The sequence below is a fragment of the Podarcis raffonei genome, chromosome 12 (assembly GCF_027172205.1).
Source record: "Podarcis raffonei isolate rPodRaf1 chromosome 12, rPodRaf1.pri, whole genome shotgun sequence".
Lineage (NCBI taxonomy): Eukaryota > Metazoa > Chordata > Lepidosauria > Squamata > Lacertidae > Podarcis > Podarcis raffonei.
The window spans coordinates 25,362,684-25,388,099 of record NC_070613.1 but is presented as its reverse complement, the minus strand read 5'-3'; the positions used below and the strand labels follow the sequence as shown (position 1 = coordinate 25,388,099).

At 42.2% G+C, this 25,416-nt stretch overlaps 1 protein-coding gene across 3 annotated transcripts; it reads right to left on the bottom strand.

Annotated features, from left to right (window-relative positions):
• Positions 1 to 11: 11 nt before the first annotated feature.
• Positions 12 to 24,378, bottom strand: CROT (carnitine O-octanoyltransferase). Of its 3 annotated transcripts, none has more exons than XM_053409526.1 (17): positions 23,835 to 24,213; positions 21,641 to 21,761; positions 19,295 to 19,419; positions 17,829 to 18,010; positions 17,090 to 17,214; positions 14,199 to 14,307; positions 11,864 to 11,957; positions 11,644 to 11,769; positions 9,942 to 10,043; positions 9,122 to 9,205; positions 8,903 to 9,010; positions 8,027 to 8,157; positions 6,763 to 6,886; positions 5,065 to 5,143; positions 3,785 to 3,878; positions 2,526 to 2,645; positions 12 to 1,228 (listed from the first exon to the last, which is right to left on the bottom strand). In XM_053409526.1, the coding sequence occupies exons 2-17, from the start codon at positions 21,753 to 21,755 to the stop codon at positions 1,108 to 1,110; spliced, it is 1,839 nt and encodes a 612-aa protein (XP_053265501.1). In that variant the 5' UTR covers positions 21,756 to 21,761; positions 23,835 to 24,213; the 3' UTR covers positions 12 to 1,107. The 3 variants fall into 3 exon arrangements, with proteins under 3 accessions (XP_053265501.1, XP_053265503.1, XP_053265504.1); XM_053409528.1 differs by lacking the exon at positions 23,835 to 24,213 and adding an exon at positions 21,931 to 22,045; XM_053409529.1 differs by lacking the exons at positions 12 to 1,228; positions 2,526 to 2,645; positions 3,785 to 3,878; ... (8 more) ...; positions 14,199 to 14,307; positions 17,829 to 18,010 and having other exon boundaries at positions 17,096 to 17,214; positions 23,835 to 24,378.
• Between the last annotated feature and the right edge of the window lie 1,038 nt (positions 24,379 to 25,416).

Here is a 25,416-nt window from a genome sequence, read left to right as displayed (position 1 = left end):
CAAGCCAACACTGTCTTTGATGTGGTTTTATTCCAAAGAGAAGAAATTACATAATTGATAAAATTATAAGGGGGTGCTTCGTTTTAAAATGCTAAGGAAGTCCTGAGAATTTTGTGGAGCTATACGCATGAAGCAACAGTGGTATACATACTTTCTAATAATCACCATATATATATATATATTTGCAAGCTTTCAAGTACAGTTTCATTTAATATTCTTATTTTGGAAAATAAAAGCAAAATTTTAAAACAAGTTTCGCACATGATCATTCTGTTCAAAAGCCTTTTTTAAAGTGGTGGTTTTTGAGTTGCAAAGATCCCATCACAGAAAATAGGACAGTAGTGAAGAATTACATAAAGCAATAATCCCAATACCTATCATGATTACTTTACACCAGGGGTGACTAACAGCCAGCCTGGGGAGGGGGGCGGTTACCCAGCCCCAAACCAAGTTTTTCTGCCATTCTTTTTTTTAAGGTAGAAATAGTATTGGGGTCCAAATCATTCCCCAACACTAGACTGATAATTTGATGAGCAGCTGGGTGCTTACCTGCCTGAGAGTGTGGCAAGTGGTGTGTGTGTGTGCGTGTGTGTGTGCGCGCGCGCATATCCACTGCTGGCAAGCAGCTCATGTAAGGCTGGCCAAGGGTGATTTTTTTGCCCATGGTCCAGAAAAGGTTACCCACCCCTGCTTTAGAAGCTAAAGATTCTAAGAGCCATGATAATCATCCTGTCTTGAAAGGAATCATGATTCATAATCCTTGCAAAGGCACAGAGTGTGTACCATTTTCTGAACTACCACTGATTCGCTCATGTTTTTGCATTGCTGAGGCTTGGTTTAATATTGCATAGTTTCTACTAAGAGTTTGTCATTTTGCATTGCTGTTGCAACATTATTCAGGGAAAACTATTGCATTGTTATTGCAGTAAAGGTCATTATAAAAAAAGAAGAGTTTTGCATTCTCTCTGCCTATGCTCAACCAGAAAGTAGCTTACCTAGTTGTAAACACTCCTCTTGGCTTAAACTTTCCTTCCTCAAGTGTACAGGATACACAGACATAGTAATTGCACAAAGCATTAAAGGCACTATATAGTGTCAGCTTCTTCTCTACAGCTGGGCTGTGCTCATTAACTTGACCATGTCCTGTAAACACTGGAACAGAATTTGACACAGATTTTCTGCATCCGTCTCTGGACATGACTTCCAGGTGGTGCAGGCCACAACAATCCTATCAGTGGAAATGTTAAAAAAACCAATTGTTTAGATAAATAGCATTCTAAAAATCAACACAGATGTTCAGTCGCATATGGATGAAGCTGCTGAGCACCCAGATAATGCCATTGTGATTTGACAAGGCGACATACTATACACAGCAATTCTGAATACTAGTATTCAATGGCTTCAATGTAAAGGGTGTAAGTATGGAAGAACCGTTTACACCCTTAGCTAAAATGTCTGGATTTCCAGGCCCGAATCAAAGCACCAGTTCTGACTGGACCTCTTAGTATCTTGGGGGAGCACTTTCCCCTGTATTCCCCCCCCCCCAGCTCAAACACGCTATCTAGTGAATCACACTAGGTCAATTTTATATTACGAAGTCAACTGTGAATCCAGAATCAGTTACCTTTCTCTACTAGCACATTCAGCATCATAATGAATACCATGGCCATACTAGTATTTCACAGCAATGAAAATATTACAGTATCACCAGGACAGGAACAGAAATGGCAATCCCGAGTTCTCCTTGAGATGCTTGTTGTACTTCTCATTCACCCTTGTTTTCCCCCCTTGAAGGACATTTCCCCCTCCCATTCTTTAGGGTTGCCATACGTTCGGAAATTCCAAGACATACAACAGAAGACTCTAGTCTGAAGCAGTGTCTGGGCAGAAATTGGGAAAACGTCTGGGAAAATCTGGACATATGGCAACCCATGTCGGCAGTGTCATTTTTGCTGTTGCTGATTTTTCCTAAATACAGTGGTACCTCGGGTTACATACGCTTCAGGTTACAGATTCCACTAACCCAGAAATAGTACCTCAGGTTAAGAACTTTGCTTCAGGATGAGAACAGAAATTGTGCTCTGGTGGCGTGGCAGCAGCAGGAGGCCCCATTAGCTAAAGTGGTGCTTCAGGTTAAGAACAGTTTCAGGTTAAGAACGGACCTCCGGAGCGAATTAATTACTTAACCCGAGGTACCACTGTAATAGCAAAAAACGTCTTTTTTGAGATTTGGTAAAAAAGCTCAACAACTTTGGGTAAAACTCACCCCCCCCAAAAAAAAAGAAAGCTCAAAAACTTTGTCCAAAAAAAAAAGAAAAAAGGAGCAACCCTACATTCTTCCTCAACCCCTCCTTTTTATTTGACAAAAAGAAAAACCAGTTAAGTGCTGGCTGTGAGGGCAGCCTGTGATTTCTGGTTTGCCTACTGAAATACTGCCAGGGCTGATACTTTCACTGACGATGCACAGAGAGAGAAACGCAGAGAGAAGGTTTAAGTTGTTGAGTTGGGGCTAAGAGCATCCTCACCTGTCGTCTCTAATTCTGTAGAAAAAGCCGTAGCCCTGGTGCACCATTGGAACCACAGCTCCCCCGATTCTCGTGTAGCCAACAAGGCTCGTCGAAAGCACAAAGTTTCCACCTCCCCCGCTGCAAATTAAAAAGAAACATGATTGCAGAACGAATCGTTTCCATCCAGAATCAAACAAACACACGGGGCTGCTTTCCCTTTGATCCTTAGCAAAGGAATGCGCTCTCATCAACATCAAAGCATTAAGAGAGGTTGCCGTAGGTCAGACGGTTGGTCCATCTAGCTCAGGGTTGTCTACACTGACTGGCAACAGCTCTGCAGGGGCTTCACAGAGACAAAGAGTGGGAAGGGACCACAGGGGTCATTGCAGTCCAACCCCCTGCAGTGCAGGAATCTTCTGCCTAATGTGGGGCTCAAACCCACAGCCCTGAGATTAAGGGCGTCATGCTCCACCAACTGAGCTATCCCAGCTCATGGGAATCATTCCCAGTCCTACCTGGAGATAATGGGAATTGCAAAGCAAAGGAAGAGGAGGAACTAGCTGGAAGGTGGGTGGAAGTCCTCTCTTTGTCTGCATCCTTCCTGGTCCAGCAGCACAGACTCAAGAAAGCACCAGGTAAGGATATTTTTAAAGGGAGCACTGCAAGTTACACAGCTGTTCTCCAGGCTCTGCTGGAGCATCTGGGACGGCTCAGCCTACAAGCAGTTGGCCTTGTCACCAAGGCAACATTATCAGCTGCTATAGTGGGCTGTTACTCATCCTGTTTCCACCCAGTCAACCCTGACAAATCTGCCACGCTGGGATCTGGTGCGAGATTTGCTGAGGTGCCCCACACTCCCAAAGGGATGCGGGTGGCGCTGTGGTTTAAACCACAGAGCCTAGGACTTGCCGATCAGAAGGTCGGCGGTTCGAATCCCCGCAACGGGGTGAGCTCCCGTTGCTCAGTCCCTGCTCCTGCCCACCAGTTCAAAAGCATGTCAAAGTGCAAGTAGATAAATAGGTACCGCTCCAGCGGGAAGGTAAACGGCGTTTCCGTGTGCTACTCTGGTTCGCCAGAAGCGGCTTAGTCATGCTGGCCACATGACCCGGAAGCTGTCTGCAGACAAATGCCGGCTCCCTCGGCTTATAGAGCGAGATGAGCATGCAACCCCAGAGTCGTCCCCGACTGGACCTAATGGTCAGGGGTACCTTTACCTTTACCTTTACCTTTACCCCACTCCCAGCTGTCAGACAAAGGCACAGCATTTTAAAAGGTACCTTCTAGAGAAAGCAGGATCTGAGAAGAGTTCTGGCACAGGAAGGCTATGCTCCTTTGAGAGAAGCAGGAGACCTAAAAGATGACGGTCAAATCCTGTAAAGAGAAATAATAATCCCATGTGGTTTAGATGTACTGTACGGATTTCTTACTAGCTGCTTGTCTCAATAGCCAGCTGTAGATTTTCATAGCTCCCTGTGCAAGAGACCTGCGGTGGAAAAAGTATAGTTGAAGCACTTTGGGAATCTTTAATTGGTTCAGCCTATTGGCCTCCTGATTACAGCAAGAGCAGTGGCCAAAATGGATTGGGGATTGTGCTCATGGCCATCTGCAGGGATTTCTCAATGGTGTGTGTGTGATAAATACCGCAAAGAAAATATGCAAATTAGCACAGAAGAACAGGTCTACAATTTCTGATAAATACGGGGTCTGGATGGTGACAAGGCCTAAGTAGGCCTGGCCTCTGATTAACATACATTCCAGGTCAACTCCTGTTTCCCAATGGGTAAATCTGCTGTCTCTCATGTCAGGTGATGCTGTGCTTTGCAGTCCCAATTGTTGGGACATCAAAGTGCAGCACAGCAATGTTTGATGGCCCTTTTCAAGAAGCCTCAAGCTGATCCTTTAAAAATCTCCAATTTTCAGAAGTTTAAGGAGCAGAATGAGGTCACTTCAAAGAGCAGCGCTGGGAGGAAGAAACTGTTTCCATTATATGCAATCTGCTCCTCTGTCCTTCAGCAAGTTGCACTCCGACCACCCATCATCACCTGATGGGCAGGTGGGACTACATTCTGCTCCAGCAGTGGAGTGATCAGGAGCCCATTTTAAGCTTCCAGTTGTTCCTTTGAAGCCCTGTCATACATGATGTCTAGCTTTGGGTGGGTAGGCGTGGCTTTCCCAAAACAGCCTAGCAGGCCAAATCAGGAGGCCTGATGGGCCAGGATTGGTCTGCAGGTCAGCAGTTCCCTACCCCTGTCCTGGAGACTTTCCTTTTAAAATGAAAGCTGGACATCAGAGAATTATGGCACATGGGGGAAGTTAACTGGCCGTCTTGCCCCCTACTATGGATGCTCATGAATTTGCTAAAAGGGTAGCAATGACAGCAGTTTATGCTCTTAGGAGGCAGAGCTTGCTGCCTCCAATGCATGGAAGGGTGAATTAATATGCCACATTTTCAGCTCAGTTCAGCAGCGTGTCGCAATAAAGAGGTGGAGAGAACACAAATGCCAACTTATCACAACAGAAACATCCCTTGGCAAGCGTCAAAAAAAAAGGAAAGTACCTTTTCCATTCTCGCATTCTTTCATCAGTTTATTGTGCTTTGCAAATGCCTTCAGCATAAGCTGTTTTCGTTGGCCGAGCTGCAGAAAGTTAAGAAAAGAAAAATCATTTGAACGGACTGTGGCGCCCAACAGAATAAAACTGAAGACTCCTCCCTCAAGCAAGACGCTGAAGGAAAAATCGTACATCCCTGCTGTTCCCCTCTAAGCCAACTGAAATTCTTCCTTGTCGCCGTTTATGACCTGTAATCCCTGGGCAAAATGAACACTTTTAGAGTTAATGCAACAACTTAGGGCACTTGTCTATTTAACAATACATCAGCCAGCAGGAGGGAGTCACTACCTTTTCATAGCCGTGTCCTGCAGAGATGAAAGGCAAATCCATACACAAACAGTGAGCGTGCATTGTTTTATTAATTATCAGTACGTGCACTCAGTCAAGTCACGGAGGTCTTATCCAGGTGGCATTTGCTCAAAAAGCACTACAAAAAAGAAAATGCAGCACACCACCTGATCCATACCTTATGCCTGCTTCCTTGCTATCCATTATAGCTATGCTTAAAGAGTGTCAGGACAGCAGGACCCGCTCCATTGGCTCAGCAGACAGATGAGCTGGAGTTTCTCTCCTCCTCACCCCATAACTGTTAGCTGCCATTTCCTATGGCTGCAACAGAGGGAGAGAAGGCGGGTCCATCACATTTACTCAACTGAGAGATCAGCTTCACCTCCTCCTCTCCCAGAACTGTTTCCTTGCAAGCTGATCATCAGAAGAACTAGCTAACCATCAGAGTGGATCTCTGAATTTGCTTGTTTTCCTCAATGGGACCAGATAATGCTTAAATATCCATATATGCTAAATAAACAAAACCTTGTTTTATGTTTCCCCAAACAGCCCAGTGAATAAATGTGGAAAAGACCCTTCAAAATGGCAATGGAAAGTGACTGCAGCAAAACTGCAAGATGCCAAACTCAAATGGGCACAGAATGAGCCCTGTAAAAAGGGATAAGCTTTATTACACCATCTCTGGCTGTTTGTTTTGCAACAATCCTGCGGTGTGAGAAACCTGAACAGAGCCCTGTGGGATTTCTGCAATGTGATATCCTAGCTTACAAGTGCCCAAACTGTTCAGTTAATAGTGGATGAATCCAGAGCTCCAATGCAAGCAAAACACAACAGTACAGTGAACATAATGAAAAGCAGGAGGAAGAAAGGAAGACCCAAAAAAAGGTAGAAGTGAGATGGCTGCCTTATTTCTCTGCCAGATTTCTAATTCTTACCACTTGATAGCAAACCGCAGGAGAGAGATCTATCGCTGCCCCACTTAAAAACAAGGAAATCAAATTCCAGTGAAACAATATAGTTTGTTCTGCATTTTAAAAACAAGAAGAAATGGCTACATCTCCCATGGTGAATGGGTTTAGTCTTAGGTCTCAAGTTGTGTGTATTACATAACATGATTGCTTTAGTTATCTGTACTCTCTGCCATGAAGAAAGCTGGTGAATGGGATGTATGAGGCAGCAACCAAGATTTAACTACCAAAGGAACATAAGGGCTTATGTATCCACTGGATTTGAACCTTTATTACAAAAAGGCTTGAATAGACAGCCTTGATTCCCACATCCCAGCTGCTTTTCACAGTGACAACACAAAGCATGCAGAATTGGAAATCCTAAAGTACTTATCGTTATCAATGCTTACAGTAAAGGCTGGATCTACCATGGATTTGCACCATTCAACAGCTTCCATGGTGCACGGTCTCATAGTCTCTGTCCGGCCATGGTAAAAACGTCTGGTCATAGCAGTTTCATAGCAGCAACCTGGGCTAGAAAAGAATGTTAGGACAATTACAAAAAAGAAAGCTCCCATTCCACTTGAATGAAAAAGTATCCAATTGTTCAAGCATGTTTTAAGGAAGTAGGTGGGAGTAAAAGGAGATAGGAAAATTGGAAAGCTTATTTAGTAAGTAAAGTAAGATTTTCAAGGGCAAGAACAGAAGGTGAATGCATGTGAACCTTTAAAAGCAGCAGCGTAATCACAGTGCATTCGTTTATTAATTATATTACTGCCTCACCCATTCTCTAAGTAGCTTATGGTGGATTACACCGTTTCACCGCTTTCATTTGATCTTCAAAGCAACTCTCAAGTGGGATAGGCTGAGACTAACAGGCCACCCACTGTGCTTCCAGACAGAGAGAGTATTTGAACCCAGGTGTGGACCAACTCCTGTAAAGTTGGTCATATGCAGCATGGCTATTGGGGGATGGAGAGGGGATTATCACATAGGCATAGGTGAAGACAGTGGCAAAAAAAATTCCTTGCTGCTTAACACAACATTTCCAGCATGGTTGCATGCAAGCCACTCTAAATGATTAAATGATGAGTGACCATCTGCATTTATCATTGGTCGATGGAGTGTGCAAATAATGGGGATGGAAGAGAGGTTACTGGAGGTGTAGTGAGAGTATATTAAAGATCCTGCCGATTCAATGTTTCAGCAGAAACCCATATATGAAAGAGTGGGGATACAACACACCCCTCACAAAGGATCCTAATCCTCTCTGGCTCCTTGGTGCGTGTGTGAGGGGCCCTGCCCTATTGGCAGCTATTTTGGGGGTGCACCTACTTTACGTCCACCCTTTGATGACTACCCCAATATGTACTTTCAGAGCAGTTCCTACTGCGACTGCTTATAAAGCACGTATACCAAGGCAGTAGTAAAAGCCCTGATGTCTCCTACAGAGCCTCAAAATCCTTCAGGGACATCCCACTTTGCTTAGGAGGTCCGAATGCTTTTGAAGCATCTCACTGTATTTCAGGCTTCATTCAAAGTGGCTGCACACTCTCTCGTATAGGTATTTTTGGGTGAGCTACTAAGGATCTGCTCCACAATTTACTTCATTTAGGAATCAACGTATTCAAAGTTATTTGATTCCAATTTTGCCTAGATAACTTTTTTTCTTACTGTCCGTGACGTTTATAGTACGCCAGCTGGAGAGCAAGCTGAACAAATGTATCGGGATGCAACTGCTGTTTCTTGATCAGCGCTTTGCCGAAGGTTGTAAAGGCGTAATTCACCACCTCTATGTCAGACACCTGAGAAAAACGAAAATGCTGTCACCACAGGATAAAGGGCGGGAACCCAAACCCAAAATTTCAACTTCCAAACTCTACACAATTACGCATATTGACTATTCTATTTCCTCCTCGCCCTCCACACCCCTTACATAGCACTACTGGATTCAGGTGAAAACAGGAACTCGAATGCATTCAAATCTTAATCTTTTTTTAAGATCAACCTTTTTACAATGCAACCCTATGCAAGAAGTAAGCCTCACTGAGTTAAACTGGACTTGCCTGGAATTAAGCAGATATAGGACTGCAGCCTTAATTAAAGGGGCATCCTAGATTAATTGCAGGTAGGGGGACCATCTAAAACCAAAGGAAGCATGCTATTTCTTTCAAAAAGATTGTTTTCATCATTTACCAGTTTACGTAGATTTAGAGCTCAATCCTATGCAAGTTTACTCAAAAGTAGGTCCTATTAGGTTCAAGGCATGTGTGCACAGGATTTTAGCTCTAATCAGTTAAAACCAATTTGATACAACTGACTCGTTACTTTAATCAGGTTGCAATAATTTACAGTCACAAATAAATTGCTGTCGGAGAGAAGGAGGTTTGTACTAATGAGTTCTGAAAGCTCTAATGTTTAATCAACTGTGCCTGTCCCAGATATCATTGTGCTTTGAGAACTCAGTGAAGCTGGTCAGGCAGCTAACCCGCAACAGGTCTAAATAAAGGAACCCATGTCTACAGAAAAAGATGCACAGCAAGGGCATACCTGCTTCTCATACTGTTCCTTAGAGTGCGCAATGTTGTTTAGCACTTTCTGGTCCAACCTGAACACAAGCTCCTCTGGCCAGGGGATTTCCCGCACTTTGTCTGGTCCCTGTTTTTCATTTCAAAAGATGAGAGAGTAGTCCCAAGATTTATTTCCATAAACGTGAGGATCTTATTATTAACTAGCATAGGATAGGATGGGACTGTAAATCTTTCATACCTTCCACCTTCCCTCCGACTCAACAACCTTGGCATCGATGTAAGAACAGAGGACTACCAAAACCATGGCATCAAGAGGAGAATGCTGAAACATTCACAAAACAGAAATGACTGTATTAGTGCACCATAAACTTGGGCCCAAACTTACTGATTTTGATTCTCTGGCATACCTCCACAAAAAGACTCTCAGGGTGTAGCACCAGCAGTGTTTTGTATTGCAATGATAAACCACAATAAACCAGAAGGTCTGGCTTATCAGAAATGAGTAAGTGTGCTGGCAAACACTGAGCAATTCCTCCCACTTTGCTACTCCCATAACAAGAGAATCTTGGCTTTCCTTTATGTCTGTAACAGTGATTACATTTTGTTGCTCCCTAACGAGCCACGATCCTTAGCCAATCTGAAGCCATGTTTTGTTGTTGGTTTTGCTGACTAGGGAGTAACAAACCAAGGCTTACTGGTGTATTCCATTTGCAAGGCAAAGTGGGACTGCTCAGTCAGCATACTGCCCTTTCTAGATAAACCACACGGGGCCTGAAAATCTGGTTTACTGTTATGTGCAAATGCATTCATTGAGAGTTTCTTTCATTATGTTATGCTTCTTTTTCATTCAGTATTTAGCTAGCCAGCTCAGACTATAAAGCAACTCCTTTATAAATTGTAATTTATTTGAGGTATTTGTGAAAGCAGAGTGCTAAAACAGAAACTGCTATTCAAAAAGATACAACTCCTTTTTTACCACCAACTCCCCCCCCCCCAAAATGTAGCATTTACGGAATACAAAAAATCGATGGGGCCTCAGGTAAAAAAAATCTACTTACATCACAGTTTGAACCCATCACTCCATTTGAGAATATAATGAGGTTGTAGGATTTGTCTCCCCAGCGTAGCGTTGGATCTCCCAATAGAGCCAAAGAGGTGATCTAAGTTAAAAGTTAACATTTAAGTTCCAAAAGAAAAGCCTGCAACGTTACCCTTGACAAAAATTGGCAAAAAATGAACAGAAGATCAAAACGAAATCAAATAGTTCCCAAATCACTTGGCTGCATCTAAGGGTGAAATGAGACAGCAAATTCCCGAACTGCCCTTTGATTCCTCCCCACCCAGAACTGGCTTCTGCAAGGGCCATTCATTCATTATAGAACAGTATGAAACAGTTTGCAAATTAATTTGCATTATTTCCCTCCTCTCTCTTCATTCCTTTTCAGTTTTCTTTCAAGTCTCTTAGACTGTAGACCACTAGTTTAAACTAAGTGCTTCAGCAGAAAGGTGGCATTTTGATGGAGCAAAGAAAGAACAGACTAACAGTTGCTCAAAATAGAGTCGTACCTCGGCTCCTGAATGCCTTGGGAGTCAAACGTTTTGGCTCCCCAACAATCGAAAACCAGAAGTGAGTGTTCCGGTTTCCGAATGTTCTTTTGGAAGCCGAACGCCCAGCGGGGCTTCCACAGCTTCCGATTGGCTGCAGGAGCTTCCTGCAGCCAATCAGAACCCACGCTTCGGCAGTCGAATGTTTCAGAAGTCGAACAGAGTTCCGGAACAGATTCTGTTCGACTTCTGAGGCACGACTGTACCTCATTAGCTCTTCTCATTAGCTCTTTTCGATATAGACCAAAGTATTGATTTACACATATGTGGAGAGTGCATTTGCCTGTATATTTATAGAACTAAATATTGAAAAGGTTGAACTGGAGATGCCAATCTCCCTACACAAGCAAATGGTCCTTAGCCACGTTTGGAAGATGTGTTTTCTGACCGAAGTGTATTATTAAACATTACAAGCATTTGCCACCAAAAAATGCAAATTAGCCCTAGGAAATGACCACAACACTCTCATAGTTCAGTATTACAGTTAATGTCCAACAATCTTTTTGTTGCTAATCAGTCTTTGCCTGTACTCGAAAGCTGCCTGTAGAAACCATGTTGCTATATAACCACTGCAAGAAGCTAAGATATAAAAGGCACAAGGATTAATTTTGATGTTTAATTCTGATGGTTGTTTTGTAATCATTACTGTGATCCTGCTTTAATATTTTCGTTGAGTTGGGGACTGTTTTGTATTTTATCAGAGTTTTTGTTGTATAGCATCTAGCTGCACAGGTCTCGTTCTCTCTCCCATTTGACATGCTTCTGATTGGGATGGAAATTTCTTTTGGTCTGAGCGAACGGCCGTCTGGCCTCTCGTGATACATGCTACCTTCTCGGGAGCATAACTGCTCTGCAGACACTTTGGTGTTGTGCACCATGTTCATTTCCACTGTTTACTTGTGACATGCTGCAGTTTGTCCTGTGAGCGCAGGAGCAGAGATTATTTAGCAGAGGGTGGGATGTGCCAGCTTTGTGTTGACATTGATACTGCCTGATATGTCCCATCTTAAAACAATATCATTATATTGGGGTAATTGATGGGTGGAGCGAAACCTACAGCTTCGAGCACAACACGAGGTGAGCCAAATGTTTATTTAACATGAAGCAGGTTATTAAGAACTGCACAGAATATGGAATCCAGCAATCCATAATTACCTCTGTATAATTTTCAGGTGTAGCTTGAGGACTCAGTTCATCAAGGGAGACTACAAATACACTGCTCTGTATTTTTTCCAACAGGGACAGGTTCTTTGGATCCAAGTTGATAAGATAGTTGCGTGTCTAAGAGACAAGTGTAGTCATGATTAAAAATCAAAAAACACATCAATCCAGGCAATCACTGCCTCCAGCACAAAAAGAAATGAAGTGTACCAACCTTTGCCCATGGGGTTCTTTCCTGAGATGTTAAGGCAGCCAATCCTGGCCCTTTGGGTTCATTTTGGCATCTCTTTTTGATGTAGGAAAGTTGCCTTGAAGGATTAAAAATAAAAAATGAGAAATTAAAGCTAGTTAGTAGTTCAGATGCAAAATATCAGTTAAGGTACTCTCTTATGCCTGTGATTACCCAGAACTTGAAACTAATTCAAGTTCCAGTGTCCTATCAGGTGGCCATCCTGCCCACCTTCATATGCCCACATGCTTTCTCTCAGACCCCACCAGGAGTCTAAGTGAGAAAGAAGTAAGGTTACAGGGAACCAGACAGAGGGCCTTCTCAGTAGTGGTGCCCACCCTATGGAACACCCTCCCTTCAGATGTGAAGGAAATAAGCAGCTAGTCTATCTTTAAAAGACATCTGAAGGCAGCCCTGTTCAGGGAAGTTTTTAATATTTAACGCTGTATTGTTTTTAACACTTGATTGGGAGCCACCCAAAGTGACTGGGGAAACTCAGCCAGATGGGCGGGGTATAAATAATAAATTATTATTATTATTATTATTATTATTATTATTATTATTATTATTATTATTAGGTGGTCTGATGAATTGTTTGCATGCCTTCTCGGAACTCATTTCAGATTTATGCCTTTTACAACTATAGTACACCTATGGCAAAAACTGCACAGAACTACTTGTTTCCCACAATTTCTAGGAGTTGCACCTAGGCTCAGTGGATCTTGCACTGTGGAAATATGTCCTTACAGCAACCACATATGTGTTTCTCTTTTCTAGCATGTTCTCTTTTTCGCCTCAAGATATTTTTTTTTTTAAAAGTAATATTTTAATTGCTCTCTGAAGCATGCAGGTAGTAGTGATGCCTTTTCAGAGAAAAGGAGATAGAGGTCAATGGTTGTTCCTGCAATAGGGCCCTTTAATCTCCTTTTCACCACCACATTCACAGATACCATGAATGGAAGAGATGGTGGTTTTCAGGAGATGGGGCACAAAAGATTGAAAGGAGAGGGATAGCTGTGGCAGCAGTGGCCCTTGTAGCAGCTGCTGTCTGAAAGTTGTCATCCCCTCCTGCCTTTCCCGCTGCACATTTCTAAACAGCACACGCCTATTAGCTGTACTCTTAGGACACTCTGGGGAGAGGGCAAATGGCAGCAGCTGTTGCTATAACCACTCAGCCCATCCAACTATTCAGAGAAACTCAGAGAGGCACCCAAATGGCATCCTGTTTTTTAAGCCCAAAGTTGTCATTTGAATTTAAAACTACGGTTCAATATAGCACTAGTTTATTGAGCAGCATCCATCGCCATGGATGAAACGCCCACTGGGCCAAGGTCTCTTGCAGTAGTTTGCTCCTTTTCAGCTTTCACTTCTTTTATTAGTTCCTGTTCACTACACTTGGGAAATTAGTAGTGACTCACAATGCAATCAGTTTCTTTCCTTTTTTCATGAGGCTGGAGAAAAGCATTAATTTTATTTCTTTTTCTCTTTTCTTTTCTTTTCCTTTCTGAAATCAGTAATTGAAGCCTGTTCCCATGGGGAGCAGAAGTCGACTAATTAAGAGGCAATTCATCATGAGTGCCCCATGTATACTGAACAGGAAACAATAAGAGGAGCTGAAACTTCAAGGAGGAAATTTTTAAACTCACAGTAAGCACTTAATAGTGTCAATGTCACTTTGCTACAATTGTTTTTTTGCGATAAAATGCAAAGAAAAAAATGTCACAAATCAGTCAAAACAGAAAACACTGGAATGCAATGATCTTTTAAATGACGTAATCTGGATCCTCCATAAAAAGTGAGTGAATAATGGATAGGAATTTTAGAGGAAGGAGTTAATGTGAAAGAAACATAATACAGTTGTACCTTGGAAGTCAAACAGAATCTGTTCCGGAAGTCCATTCAACTTCCAAAATATTCGAAAACCAAATTGCGGCTTCTGATTGGCTGCAGGAAGCTCCTGCTGCCAATCAGAAGCTGCGGAAGCCCCATCAGACATTCAGGTTCCAAAAGAATGTTCCAGGGCATTCTGGATTCAAGGTACGACTGTACAGCTCATGATGAAGTGGAACTCTATCAGAGTACAGTCCACAAAACACTACTGCCATGCAGATGCCATTTATTTCAATGGAGCTTGCAAAACTCCTTTGAAGATGTATAATCTTCCTTGCAAAATGTTCCCCTCAGTGATCTCATGGAGACATTTTTAGAATACAAATGTTACTTTTTAACATGTTGGGTAACTCACATTAAATCTACATAGAAACAAAGTAACAGAAACAAACGATCATTGATTTTTAACTTGTACTTATTATAAATATACCTAGAAATCTCTGGTGGGCTCAATAATTGACCATCGTGTACCCCATCAAATGCAAAAATTCGACCTTGGCACAAGACTATCAAGTGAGATGGGGATTCACCTTCACTGTCTGAAAGATGAAAAAGAAAAAAGCCTGTGAGCATGATGCAGTCACTGCAAAATGCCAGGTAAGGTGCTGCAACAAATAAAACCAATAACCTCTTTTAATCATTACCCAGTTCAATGGAGAAATGTGTTTCTCAGTCCAACACAAGTCTGCGCTGCAAAGATAACTGAAACAGAAAAGCTCTATAGCATGATGTGACAACACAGCTGAATATTTAGGATTCTCTGCAATGTTTACCTCTGGAAAGCAAGAAATAAAACATAGCAGGTGTTGGGTGCATTTTGTTTTATCTGGATGAATACTGGAGTGATTTCCAGCGGATGCTTGGACACTTTGATCACAGCAATACATTGGTGACTAGAGTATTTTTAAAAAATATCCTTTTCTTAAATGATATGAGCATTAGCATCCACACAAACAAGCTCGAAATACTGTGTACTCTTATCAGAAGATGGGTACACAAGTGGGATATTAGTTGGCTACACTGGTCCAGGCAGTCAGGTGTACACCCAGACGAGCTTTGAGGCACCGAGGCAAATTGACCTCAGTAGCTAGACTGGTTTGTGAGAGTATTTGGCTGGGGTGGAGTGTTAGGGAATTTGGCCTGAGACAAAAGCCACTTAAGAGGCTAGTGTGAGGGCCTCTCAAATCTTCAGAAACTGTCAACAAGCACCTTTAAGACTCCCAAATAATTATTTGCATTCCCTTATGTATACAGTACTCCTTTAACAAATCAGCAACATTATTTTAAAATTTATGCTTTGTCTAGTGGCAGAGTTCATCTCACACCTAGGCCTACTATCCATGTTCCTAAGGCATGGTAACACACACACACACACACCAAAAAACCTGTGTTTATATAAAGTGAGGATGAGGGAACCAGTACCCCTGACATGCTAATCTTCACCGTATGGCTTTCACCAAATGCTGAAGGCCCACACCCTGTTACTCTGTTCTTTGACTGTTAAGGTATTTTTGTTTTGTGGGTCCCACCCATTTTGTTGAATCTATACTGTAGTATTTAGTGTTTTGATCATTACAGCACTTTGAAATGCTTCACTTGTTTTCAAAACTATATATTGTGACCGGCCTCAGGACATTATGGTAAGGGGCAGGTAAGCAATATTACAAATAAACATGTGAGAGAGTTGCCTGGTCCTCGGCCGTTGATGACACGGTCCAGGTTACAGGCTCCTTCCTAGAGATGAGAGGAAGTGGAAGCAACTGCAGATGGACTCAGGGGACAGGTTGATAGTAAAGACGCCAGCCCACAGAAGCAGCCCTTGTGTTGATCTAGAGAAAAACTTCTCACCTTTGAAGAATGGTCTCACCTTTCAATAACCAAGGAAAGAAAGGAAGAGAGATTGAGCATTTGCTTTCTCCCTAATCACTGCCTCTTCCAGGAGGGGGATGGGAGAGTTCAAAGGTTCTTGTTAGGACATGGGAACATGGATCTGACTTGAGACATCTTCATTCCTACAGCTCAGTGTTATTGCTGCTAATGGTCTCTGCCCCTCGGCCACAAGCACACAATTTTCAGGGAAGTTTTTAATATGTAACGCTGTACTGTTTTTAACACTTGATTGGGAGCCGCCCAGAGTGGCTGGGGAAACTCAGCCAGATGGGCGGGGTATAAATAATAAATTATTATTATTATTATTATTATTATTATTATTATTATTATTATTATTATTAGTGCATACTGCCCTAAGTAGATGGCACAGGTTTATAAAGAAGCAGGCAGATCATTTTACCTTCAGGAATGTTACGTGAAGGAGGCATTCTCGGTTTGTACATCGCAACTACCTACATATTGGTATAACTGAAGAGCAAAGTGGCAACAGGGCATGTTTTGCAGAGGCAATCAAATAGGGTGTGCCTATAAAGATTATTATGTCACCAAGAGCTTCATACACTGTAAACAACATTCCTGGTGACTGTGTGTTCAAGCGGATGAAGAGAGGCAACTCAGCATCAATGTAAATGTAACATTGTCAGTACACTGCTTTACTGTGGCATCGATTCATATTCCCTGAAACCTCTTGCACTGATGACTGTACTGGTGGGAAAGGCCTCTCCATCGGCTCACCAGAAAGATGAGCAACTTTTGCCTCCTGGTCTCCTTGAATTGTTTTCATTCCAGCTGGACATTGCAAGAACTCTGTAGCTAAGAACTAGTGCAACTAATAACTAGTGTCCAAGTTTGTTTTATATAAAATAGTTTTACAACTACATTTTTATAGACATTACAATCATTGCAATTTAATCAACCTTCACTGTGACCAAAGTACAAACATAATTTAAGAAGCTTTTTTACAGTCAACCAAATCAGGCCAAAGGAAATCCACCCTCTTTTCAATTAGATTTATAGATGTGACGGAACCTTTTTGTTCTTATGTAGGACTGCAAGATCCTGTTACTGAAGGTGCTACTGTGCTTTGAAGAGTTGCACAAAAAGTCAAATCTTGTGGCTTTTTAGTGCCAAGATACTGCAAAGACCATGCTTAACTGAAGTTATCCTTTTAAGTAACTTTTACATAGGTTACAAAGATTTCACTGGGACTTTTAAGAAATAAGTGACTATTTGCCTCTGGATTCCTACACTGCAGATTAAACCTTACTGTGAGGCCAGAAAATGAAACCAAACAATAATAATGATTCTTAAAATCAGAGCAACAAAATAAATGTACTTGTGAGCCCTTTTGTATGCAATGGATGCTATATAAACATGCTTTGTTTTTTTTTAAAAAATTCTTCTAATCTAGAAAATCTTTTTTTTTTTTACCTGTCCTGAAATAACTGGCAATGGAATCTTGTGTAATTCCTGGAATCTTGCAGGTGCTAAACAACTTTCGGAACTGATTCATATCCAGAGGCATATTGCCCTGTTTATGTACAGGCAACTTTTCTCTGTAATAAAGACAACAATACATTGTTAAGATACTCAAATTCTGTTGAAAAGAATGTGCAGCAAACCCAGGGATAAGATGATACCAGATTTGACACCAGGAAGGAATCTTTCCCTGATTAGATAGGCTAGTGTTCTGAACCCTTATACCTTTTTTCTATAGCCCATGATAAGAATCACTTACCTAAGTCAGCAAAGCAATCTGCTCATCGGGAAACACTAGTGAGGTATCCTCTGTTCTCTCTTTTTATGACAATTACAGCCTCATATTGTGCATGCTAACTTGGATGTAGTGCCGTACAGTTCAATGGGACTTACTCCAGCCTGCAGCCTTAATCCACAAGAAGCTGATATATGTTTGAAGGATCTTACATTAGGACACAGGTTTGGACTTCCAAGACATGGACAGTGCAATCCTATACATGTCTGCTCAAAAATAGTCCCATTGAGTTTACTGGGGTTTACTCCCAAGTAAGCAGGTACAGAACTCCTCAAACAATTAAATGGGACTACATTCAGCAATGAACATCAGCAATATTTACACTCCCACCCAAAAAAGTGACCAGTATCATCCTTATATATAAGAACTAATACGTGGTGCTTTTAAATTTCTTACGTTCTCAATAGTTCCCAGAATTTCAAGGTATGCCATACAGCAATGCTTCCTCTTTCTATTTGAGTCCCTTCTTTGGGTGGCCAGTAATGTTCGAGGTAAGGGCCTGGCCCTCCAAAATTATGATAGATTTGTGTTGGTAAACGTGCATCAAGATAGGCCACATTCAGCCACCATTCCTCCAGCTGAAAAGAAACAGCAATTAAGAGCATAAGGAGCCTTGAGCACAGCTCTGACAATTAGATTTGTCTTCAGGGCAAGCACTGCTTCGTAACTCGCATCGGCACAAGTAGTTCTGCACATCAAAAGAGGGTTGGGCATATAAGGATCAAGCAGCCGCCCTCCATGCCACACAACGAACAACATTTGAAAGTAGAGGGAGACTCAGTTTCTGATCTGGTATGGGGGATTCCTATGCAAAGAATCTATATCTATATCTATCAATGTGCCTAAAGTAGTTATTTGGATCAAACATTTTCCTATTATATTTTAGTTAAATTGCTTTTCGTACTCTTACACAGAGGTCCTTGCATGCTCCAAGCAATGTGCTTACCACATATGCCTGGTCCAACTATCTGGAAATGCAAGGGGGCTTTGGCCCTTGCTGACATTTCTAGCAGTTAAACCTTACTTGTGTTCAACAATGAACATGTGGACATCAGACATTTATCTCATGTTTAGAATCTATAAATGAAGCGCTCTACATAGGATTATCCTACACCTGAAGTGTTTTTCGTTTTGTTTTTAAGTATCAGATGCTTGAATTTTTGGAAGATATTGAGTATGGCATTTAAAATTTCATGTGAGACTGTCTCCATTTTCTAAACCCTGATATGGGTCTCTGCACAACTAAAATAGGAAAGAAAAAAGGATTTCCTTCTGTTTCTTAGATATGAAATGGTAAAATATCACAAACCAGGAATCCAGTTTAAGAATTGTTATGTAACAATTTTTTTTAACTCTTCTTCAATCAACAAATTTAAGACCAAAGCAAAGCAGCCTGTGCTTGAGCACATTAAAATGTTTGTTCCAGATTGATCCACAATACAATTAAAGTGAAGCACTGGTCTTATGTTAATTTAGGCTGCACTCCTATACACACATGAAGTCCACTGAACACAGAGGGACTTCTGTAGAGAGGAAACATGCATTGGATTGCTCTGCAAGACTTATTGACTTCAGTGGGATGGAAATCAGAATATAGTATTTTTGATTAACTGAACTGGTGATCTGGTTATTATGCATTTCTGCTGGTTTTCCACACATAAAAAGAGGGTTTTGTCCTGAAAATTCTGCTAGAATGTGTGGTTCATCCCACAACATGAGATGAAGCAGTATAAGTAAGGATCAAAGTATTGTCAATGACTGATATTTCTAAGATATAATCCTTGCACCCTTTTCTTGTCTTTCATTAGAAAACTGATTATCAGCATGAATTAGCAAACCATGCAAGCTTTCTTAAAACATACCCAGTTCCTCTTCACTTTAGCTCTTTCAACTAATTTTTGATGTAGCTCTTTCCCAATCCCATTTCCAAATCTTTTTACTATGTCAGAAGTTCTTTGATATTCTTCTTGATTTAGGAAAGGTCTCACTGCAAAACACAAATGTTTAGTTAAACAAAAATGTTCTGAACCTTTTTACGACTGTACTTCCATGTTCAACATCAGTGTACAGAAAACAAACAAAAAAACCAACTGCCACGGCTGACAGTATCTGTAAATAGTTATTTCTTAACAGCTGAATGTTAACGAGACAAACACAGTGCAGGTTCATACATGCAAACCCATCTCTTTTTTAAAAAAAATAATTTTTATTAAACTTTCTATTTAACAATCCAATCATATCACATTAGTTATTCCAAATTATGCTAATACATATCATTAAGTCCAAATATTTTGCCAAATTTTAAATTTTTGTTGGGGGTTCCCATGCTTCGAGTTCAGTAAGGGTCCAATCATCTCATATTTCTGCTGCTTTTGGTCATGCAAACCCATCTCTGTAGTACTAAAAGACGGCTTACATGTGCAGAAGAATTGTTATAAATTAATAACCACAAACAAAACTTCCATTACCATCCAGTATCAACTGAAACACAATGTTATTGGAATGGACAGAGTTTGCACATGTGGCTCAGTTAACAAGACTAAGAAGATGCCTGGGTGAATTACGGTAGCCTGGGGTCACTACACTCTCAAAGTAAAATGGAAAGCTCACATTGAGCCTGAACAGTAACCAGTGTTCAGTAGATATATCATAGATATAAGGTATTGTTTTTTTCCTTTGAGAAGGAGTGTCACCACAACTAATCCTGAGAAGATGAAGAGTGAAACAACATAGTCAAGTCCTTTGGCAATATTTGAATATTTTGCCAAGCCTATATTTTAAGTATAACTGAGCCTTTTGCCAAATCAGAATAGAGCCAAATACCATGCACACGCTATTCCCTGGCTTGCTTTCAGCTTATTACACCTGAAGAAAAAACAGTGAGCCATGGAAGAGTCGGGCAGCAATAATCACTCAGTGATTATCCACCATTGCTAAATCGTGCTGGCAATCCTACATCCATTTACCAAGTCTGTTTGTTTTCTATTGAACTTCTTTCAAGCGTGCATATTGTCAGAGACTTACACTGCAATTCTAAGGAGCATTCCAACAGGCTGGTGTAGCTGGTAAATTGACTCCTAAGGACACGGTCATTACAGTGCTTGGCTGGAGAAATCTGAAGCTATTTGATTCTTAGGACTATGAAACTTTTAACAGATTAAACTTAAAGGACACAATGTACAATGACAACTTTATACATTGGCATAAATGCCCAATGTTTAGGAAGATATTCAGTGATAGTTGGGAATTATTTTGATTCAGAAGTGTTGCTTAAAAAAAGTATGCAAGTCCTCAGTAACAACCATTCTTTTCTAATAATGTTTCATGAAAAATGAAAGCTTACAACAATAAGGGTTGCAAGTATTAATTAACTACGGCTTTAGTTGATCAAGCAATCAATGGGAGCTAATTTTATTTCCAACCAAGGTATCCAACCCTCAGTGGATACAACTCACCTGATTTTAAATCGTGAATATGAGAGTTAAGGTTAAAAGGAACATTTTTTTTAAAGCTATATGGTTTGTAACAGGAATATGAAAATATTTTTTTCCTTCTAGTAATGACTGCTATTTTTTGGCTTTTAAACTGTAACATCTCATAGTTCCTTGGGTATTTCAAACAGGCAATCTAGTTTGAAATACTAGACAATCTAGACAATACACAAATTTATTTACATTTACAGCTCAATCCTACTCAGAAGTAACCCCCACTGAGCTCAATAGTACTCAATAGGCTGCAACCCTATACACATTTACCTGATAATAAGTTCTTTATTAACATCTTAATTATTGTTTCTAAGCATGGTGTCACTTACAGCTTCAGTATATAGAAATCTGCTCTGTTTTGAAGGTTGTTTGCCTTGGGTAGGAACCAAGTAATTTTAACAAGGACACTGTCATGGTTTCAAGCTCCTCCCATTTGACTTTAGAAAGTGCAGAGTTGGATAACGCTTTACAACCTTTGCACAGTTCAGTGGGAAACTTTTTTATTGTGACTTCATGTGCTTTAAATATTGAAAGCATACTGGTACATTTCGTGCTAACGCTGCAAATAAAGTAATGTATTATAGTAACTGTGTTTCAAAATCCTTAGTACTTTCAGACTCTTAACATGCATGAAGTTATTTGACTAAGCAGACATAAAGCAGGTTATTCTTTCCATGTTACTTAAGTCTTTACCCACAATAAACATTAACGTTTGTTTAAGACCTGAATCAAGGTACTTCCTTAAAGATTCATCAAGAGCAGGAACGGGCAGTGAAGGGAGTGAACTCTGATACTGAAATGTACGCTCTTCGGAAGAATCAGTCACTTGGTTTTCCATGACGATCTGCAGAAAACAGTATTTAAAAAAATAAATAAAAATAAACAGACTCCTATGAACTGATTGCACTTCCCGATCTGTCGTTAATTCATTTTACTTGGGTCATTTACAATGTAAACCTCTCCCACGATTCAAGTCGATTTGAATGTCCCTGCCTGTTTAAAAACAATCATACCTTTTACTCCAGAGACTTCACGCTCTCCTTCTGCTGGAGTGCATATCTTCTACAGACCTTTTTTTAAAAGTCAAAACTTCAAAGCTATTCCCTCACAGCAAAGCTTCTAATCTGTGGGAACGCGAAACAGAACTGCAAGTCCTGGGTGTGCCTAGTGAAAAAGGTATTAATCCCGCCCTTCTGAAAGATCATACAGTGGACGCTCGGGTTGCGAACATGATCCGTGCAGGAGGCACATTTGCAACCTGCAGCGTTCGCAACCCGCGACCCGCACATCTGCACATGCGCAGGTCACGATTCAGTGCTTCTGCGCATGCGCAAGCGGCGAAACCCGGAAGTAACCCGTTGCAGTACTTCCGGGTTCGGTGCGGTGCGCAACCTGAAATCGCGCAACCCAAAGCATCTGTAACCCGAGGTATGACTGTAATCGAGAGGGGCTCTCAATGCCACTGAAGTTGATAATGATATGCAAATTTAAGTACAACCAAACCACCTTGTGCAGCTTATGAATTATAGTAATTATATGTATAATAATAATACATCATGATCTTAATATCATACTCAATTGGGTTTACCCAACATGTGTTTTCCCTCCATGGTACATATGACGATACCTCTTAGTGACAACCTTACACTATATTATTTCAATCCCCGCCCTTTGTTTACCACCAGGAGGTTGTTGTGTCAGAAGTCCAGAACAAGCCAGTCTTTACTAATTTTTGTGAAGCATCTTGGGCACCCATGGCAACCATGTCCCCTGACTGTGCGCCAAAGGTAATCTAAAATGGATTTACCGTATTTTTCGCTCTATAACACGCACCAGACCATAACACGCACGTAGTTTTTAGAGGAGGAAAACAAGAAAAAAAATATTCTAAACGAAATAGTGGATATATGATTTTTGTGGTTCATGCTGTGGCCACAGACATGTGATCTGACAGTGAGTTTGGAGTAGCCCAATACAGAAATCCTGAGGATCCAGGTGGATCCATGCTTTGTAACCACGGAGGAGGGAAGGAAGGGGAACCATGGATCCTCTGCTCACGACTGCAGCAGATCCCCCCCGCCACCCGCAGGCATTCGCTCCATAACACGCACAGACATTTCCCCTTACTTTCTAGGAGGAAAAAAGTGAGTGTTATGGTGCAAAAAATACGGTATTTTGCTGGGCGATTGAGAAACACACACTTCACTTTCTTCCCGAACCCTGACAACGTTGCTATCATTTCTCGTTCATACACCGTCCAATACGCCCTAAGTGCTTCCCAAAAAGGAAAACTACAAACAGAGGCAGCTGACAGCTTAAGCAGGCTGCATATACACACTGTGCGTAAAAAAGACATTCCCCCCCCAAACGAACCCCAAGAACAGTCGTTCATTCAGGGACCTACAATCCGCATCACCCTTAACAAGCCACGGTTTCCAGGATTTTTTTGAGGGGAGGGGAAATATGCTTTAAATGTGTAGGCAACCCTAGTTTCGCAGTCAGGTGCCCTGTGTCCAGCTGGGGCTCTACAGCAAGCAGTTGCAGGGACAGTAGTGGGCTAACAAAGTTTTGCTGGTGGCGTCAGCCCGAGCCCAGGACGGCTGATTGCACAGCAAATCAATAGCACAAAACTCTGCCACGCTCCGTTGCGAACTTTGCCTGTTTTCGCGTTGTTGTTTTTTTACAGATTTCATCGGGTTGCGCTTTGCAAAGTGTCGAGTTTGTTTGGCTTTGGCTGCTGAGCTGCAGAAACAACAGGAGGCGACTTACGGGGTGGGGTGAGGGAAGGCGAAAGGGGAGCAAGAAATACCCCAAAAAAACTCACTTGCGGGGCGCCCCCCTACTTTCTGCGGGGCTCCCACCCCACCCGGGCGCCCTCCTCCTCCTCTTCCCACAGCGCTGCGCTGCCTCCCCCTACCTGAGCCTCGGCGCCTGGCAGGCCGCGCTGCTTGCTCGCTTTCCCGTTTGGAGAGGCCTCCGCGTAGCAGTCGGGGTCTTCGCCGCCGCCCGTCCCTCGGCCTCCAGCCCAAACAGGGAAGGCGGAGTTGCTCAAGCGGGAGCGGCGGGAGGCGGAGGCTTCTGCTTCTTGGCTCGCTTCTCCTCTCACCTTTACCCCACATCCAGGCCTGCTGGGAAAGAGGAAGTGCCAGCGCCTGGCGGGGCTTCTCCAAGGCGGAGCGCGCGGTGCGCAAGGCGGGTTGGAGGCCGGCCTTGGGTCGCCTGGGCTGGGGCAGGGCCGGCGCGGAGGGAGAGACCCGGGGGCTCCGGGAGCAGCTGCAGGGGGCGGGAAGCAGAGCAGACCGGGCGGCCCTGGCTGTCTGTCGGCTCGCACGCTTTCTAACCCCGCACCGCCCGACCCACTTGCTACGTTTCTGAAGAGCTGCTGCGCGCCACACCTGCTCCTTATTTTTTATTATTAAAACGCCGTGCTCCTTTTAAAGAAGCGGTGCGCGAAAAGAAAAAAAAAACGAAAAGAAAAAGCACTTCCAGGCGGAGTTTGGCAACGAACCCCGTGAATTTCGTTGGGTTTTTGAACAGGTTTTCCCACACCCACTCACAGCAACTTTTAAAAGAAGAGCGCATCCAGGTGTCCACAGGATATATGCGGTACACACTGTAAAAATCGCAATTGTGCTTGCTGATGCTGCAGCCAGAGGCACAAAGCCAGAATCTTAAGGGTTTCTTACCGCTGCCAAAACTTCTAATTATGGATCACATTTGAGTCCGTGGGACACACCATGGTTTGGGGAGGGTCCCCTCTGGAAACTCAGAGGATCCATGCTATTTAAACTTTTACACCATGGAACCCCCCGTGCATGGTTTTCCCAGTTCAGTCTATGGGCACTGATGTGATCTGATATGTGATTCTTTCCCCCTAACAATCCTTTCCAGGTGACTCCCTTCAGAACTTTTCTTATAGATGTCTTATGTATAGATTTTCTGATCCTAGGTATTAGAGTTCCTGCCAACCTAGCAGTTTGAAAGCACGTCAAAGTGCAAGTAGATAAATAGGTACTGCTTTCTGTGCACTGCTCTGGTTCGCCAGAAGCGGCTTAGTCATGCTTTATGCCGGCTCCCTCGGCCAATAAAGCGAGATGAGCACCGCAACCCCCGAGTCGGTCACGACTGGACCTAATGGTCAGGGGTCCCTTTACCTTTACCTTAGGTATTAGAGTTTTTTGGAAGCGACATTATTCAGAAGAATAAAACATTAACAAATATGCATGACGACTGCAATATAATGCAACCATAATTATTACCTTTTTTTAAATAAAATATTTATTGAGGTTTTACAAAACATATACAGTGGTGCCCCGCAAGACGAATGCCTCGCAAGACGAAAAACCCGCTAGACGAAAGGGTTTTCCGTTTTGGAGGTGCTTCGCAAAACGAATTTCCCTATGGGCTTCCTTCGCAAGACGAAAGCCCATAGGGAAATCTCCGGGACAGCGGGGAAGCGCAGCGCGTCTTCCCCACTGTCCTCGGACCTCCTCCGAAGG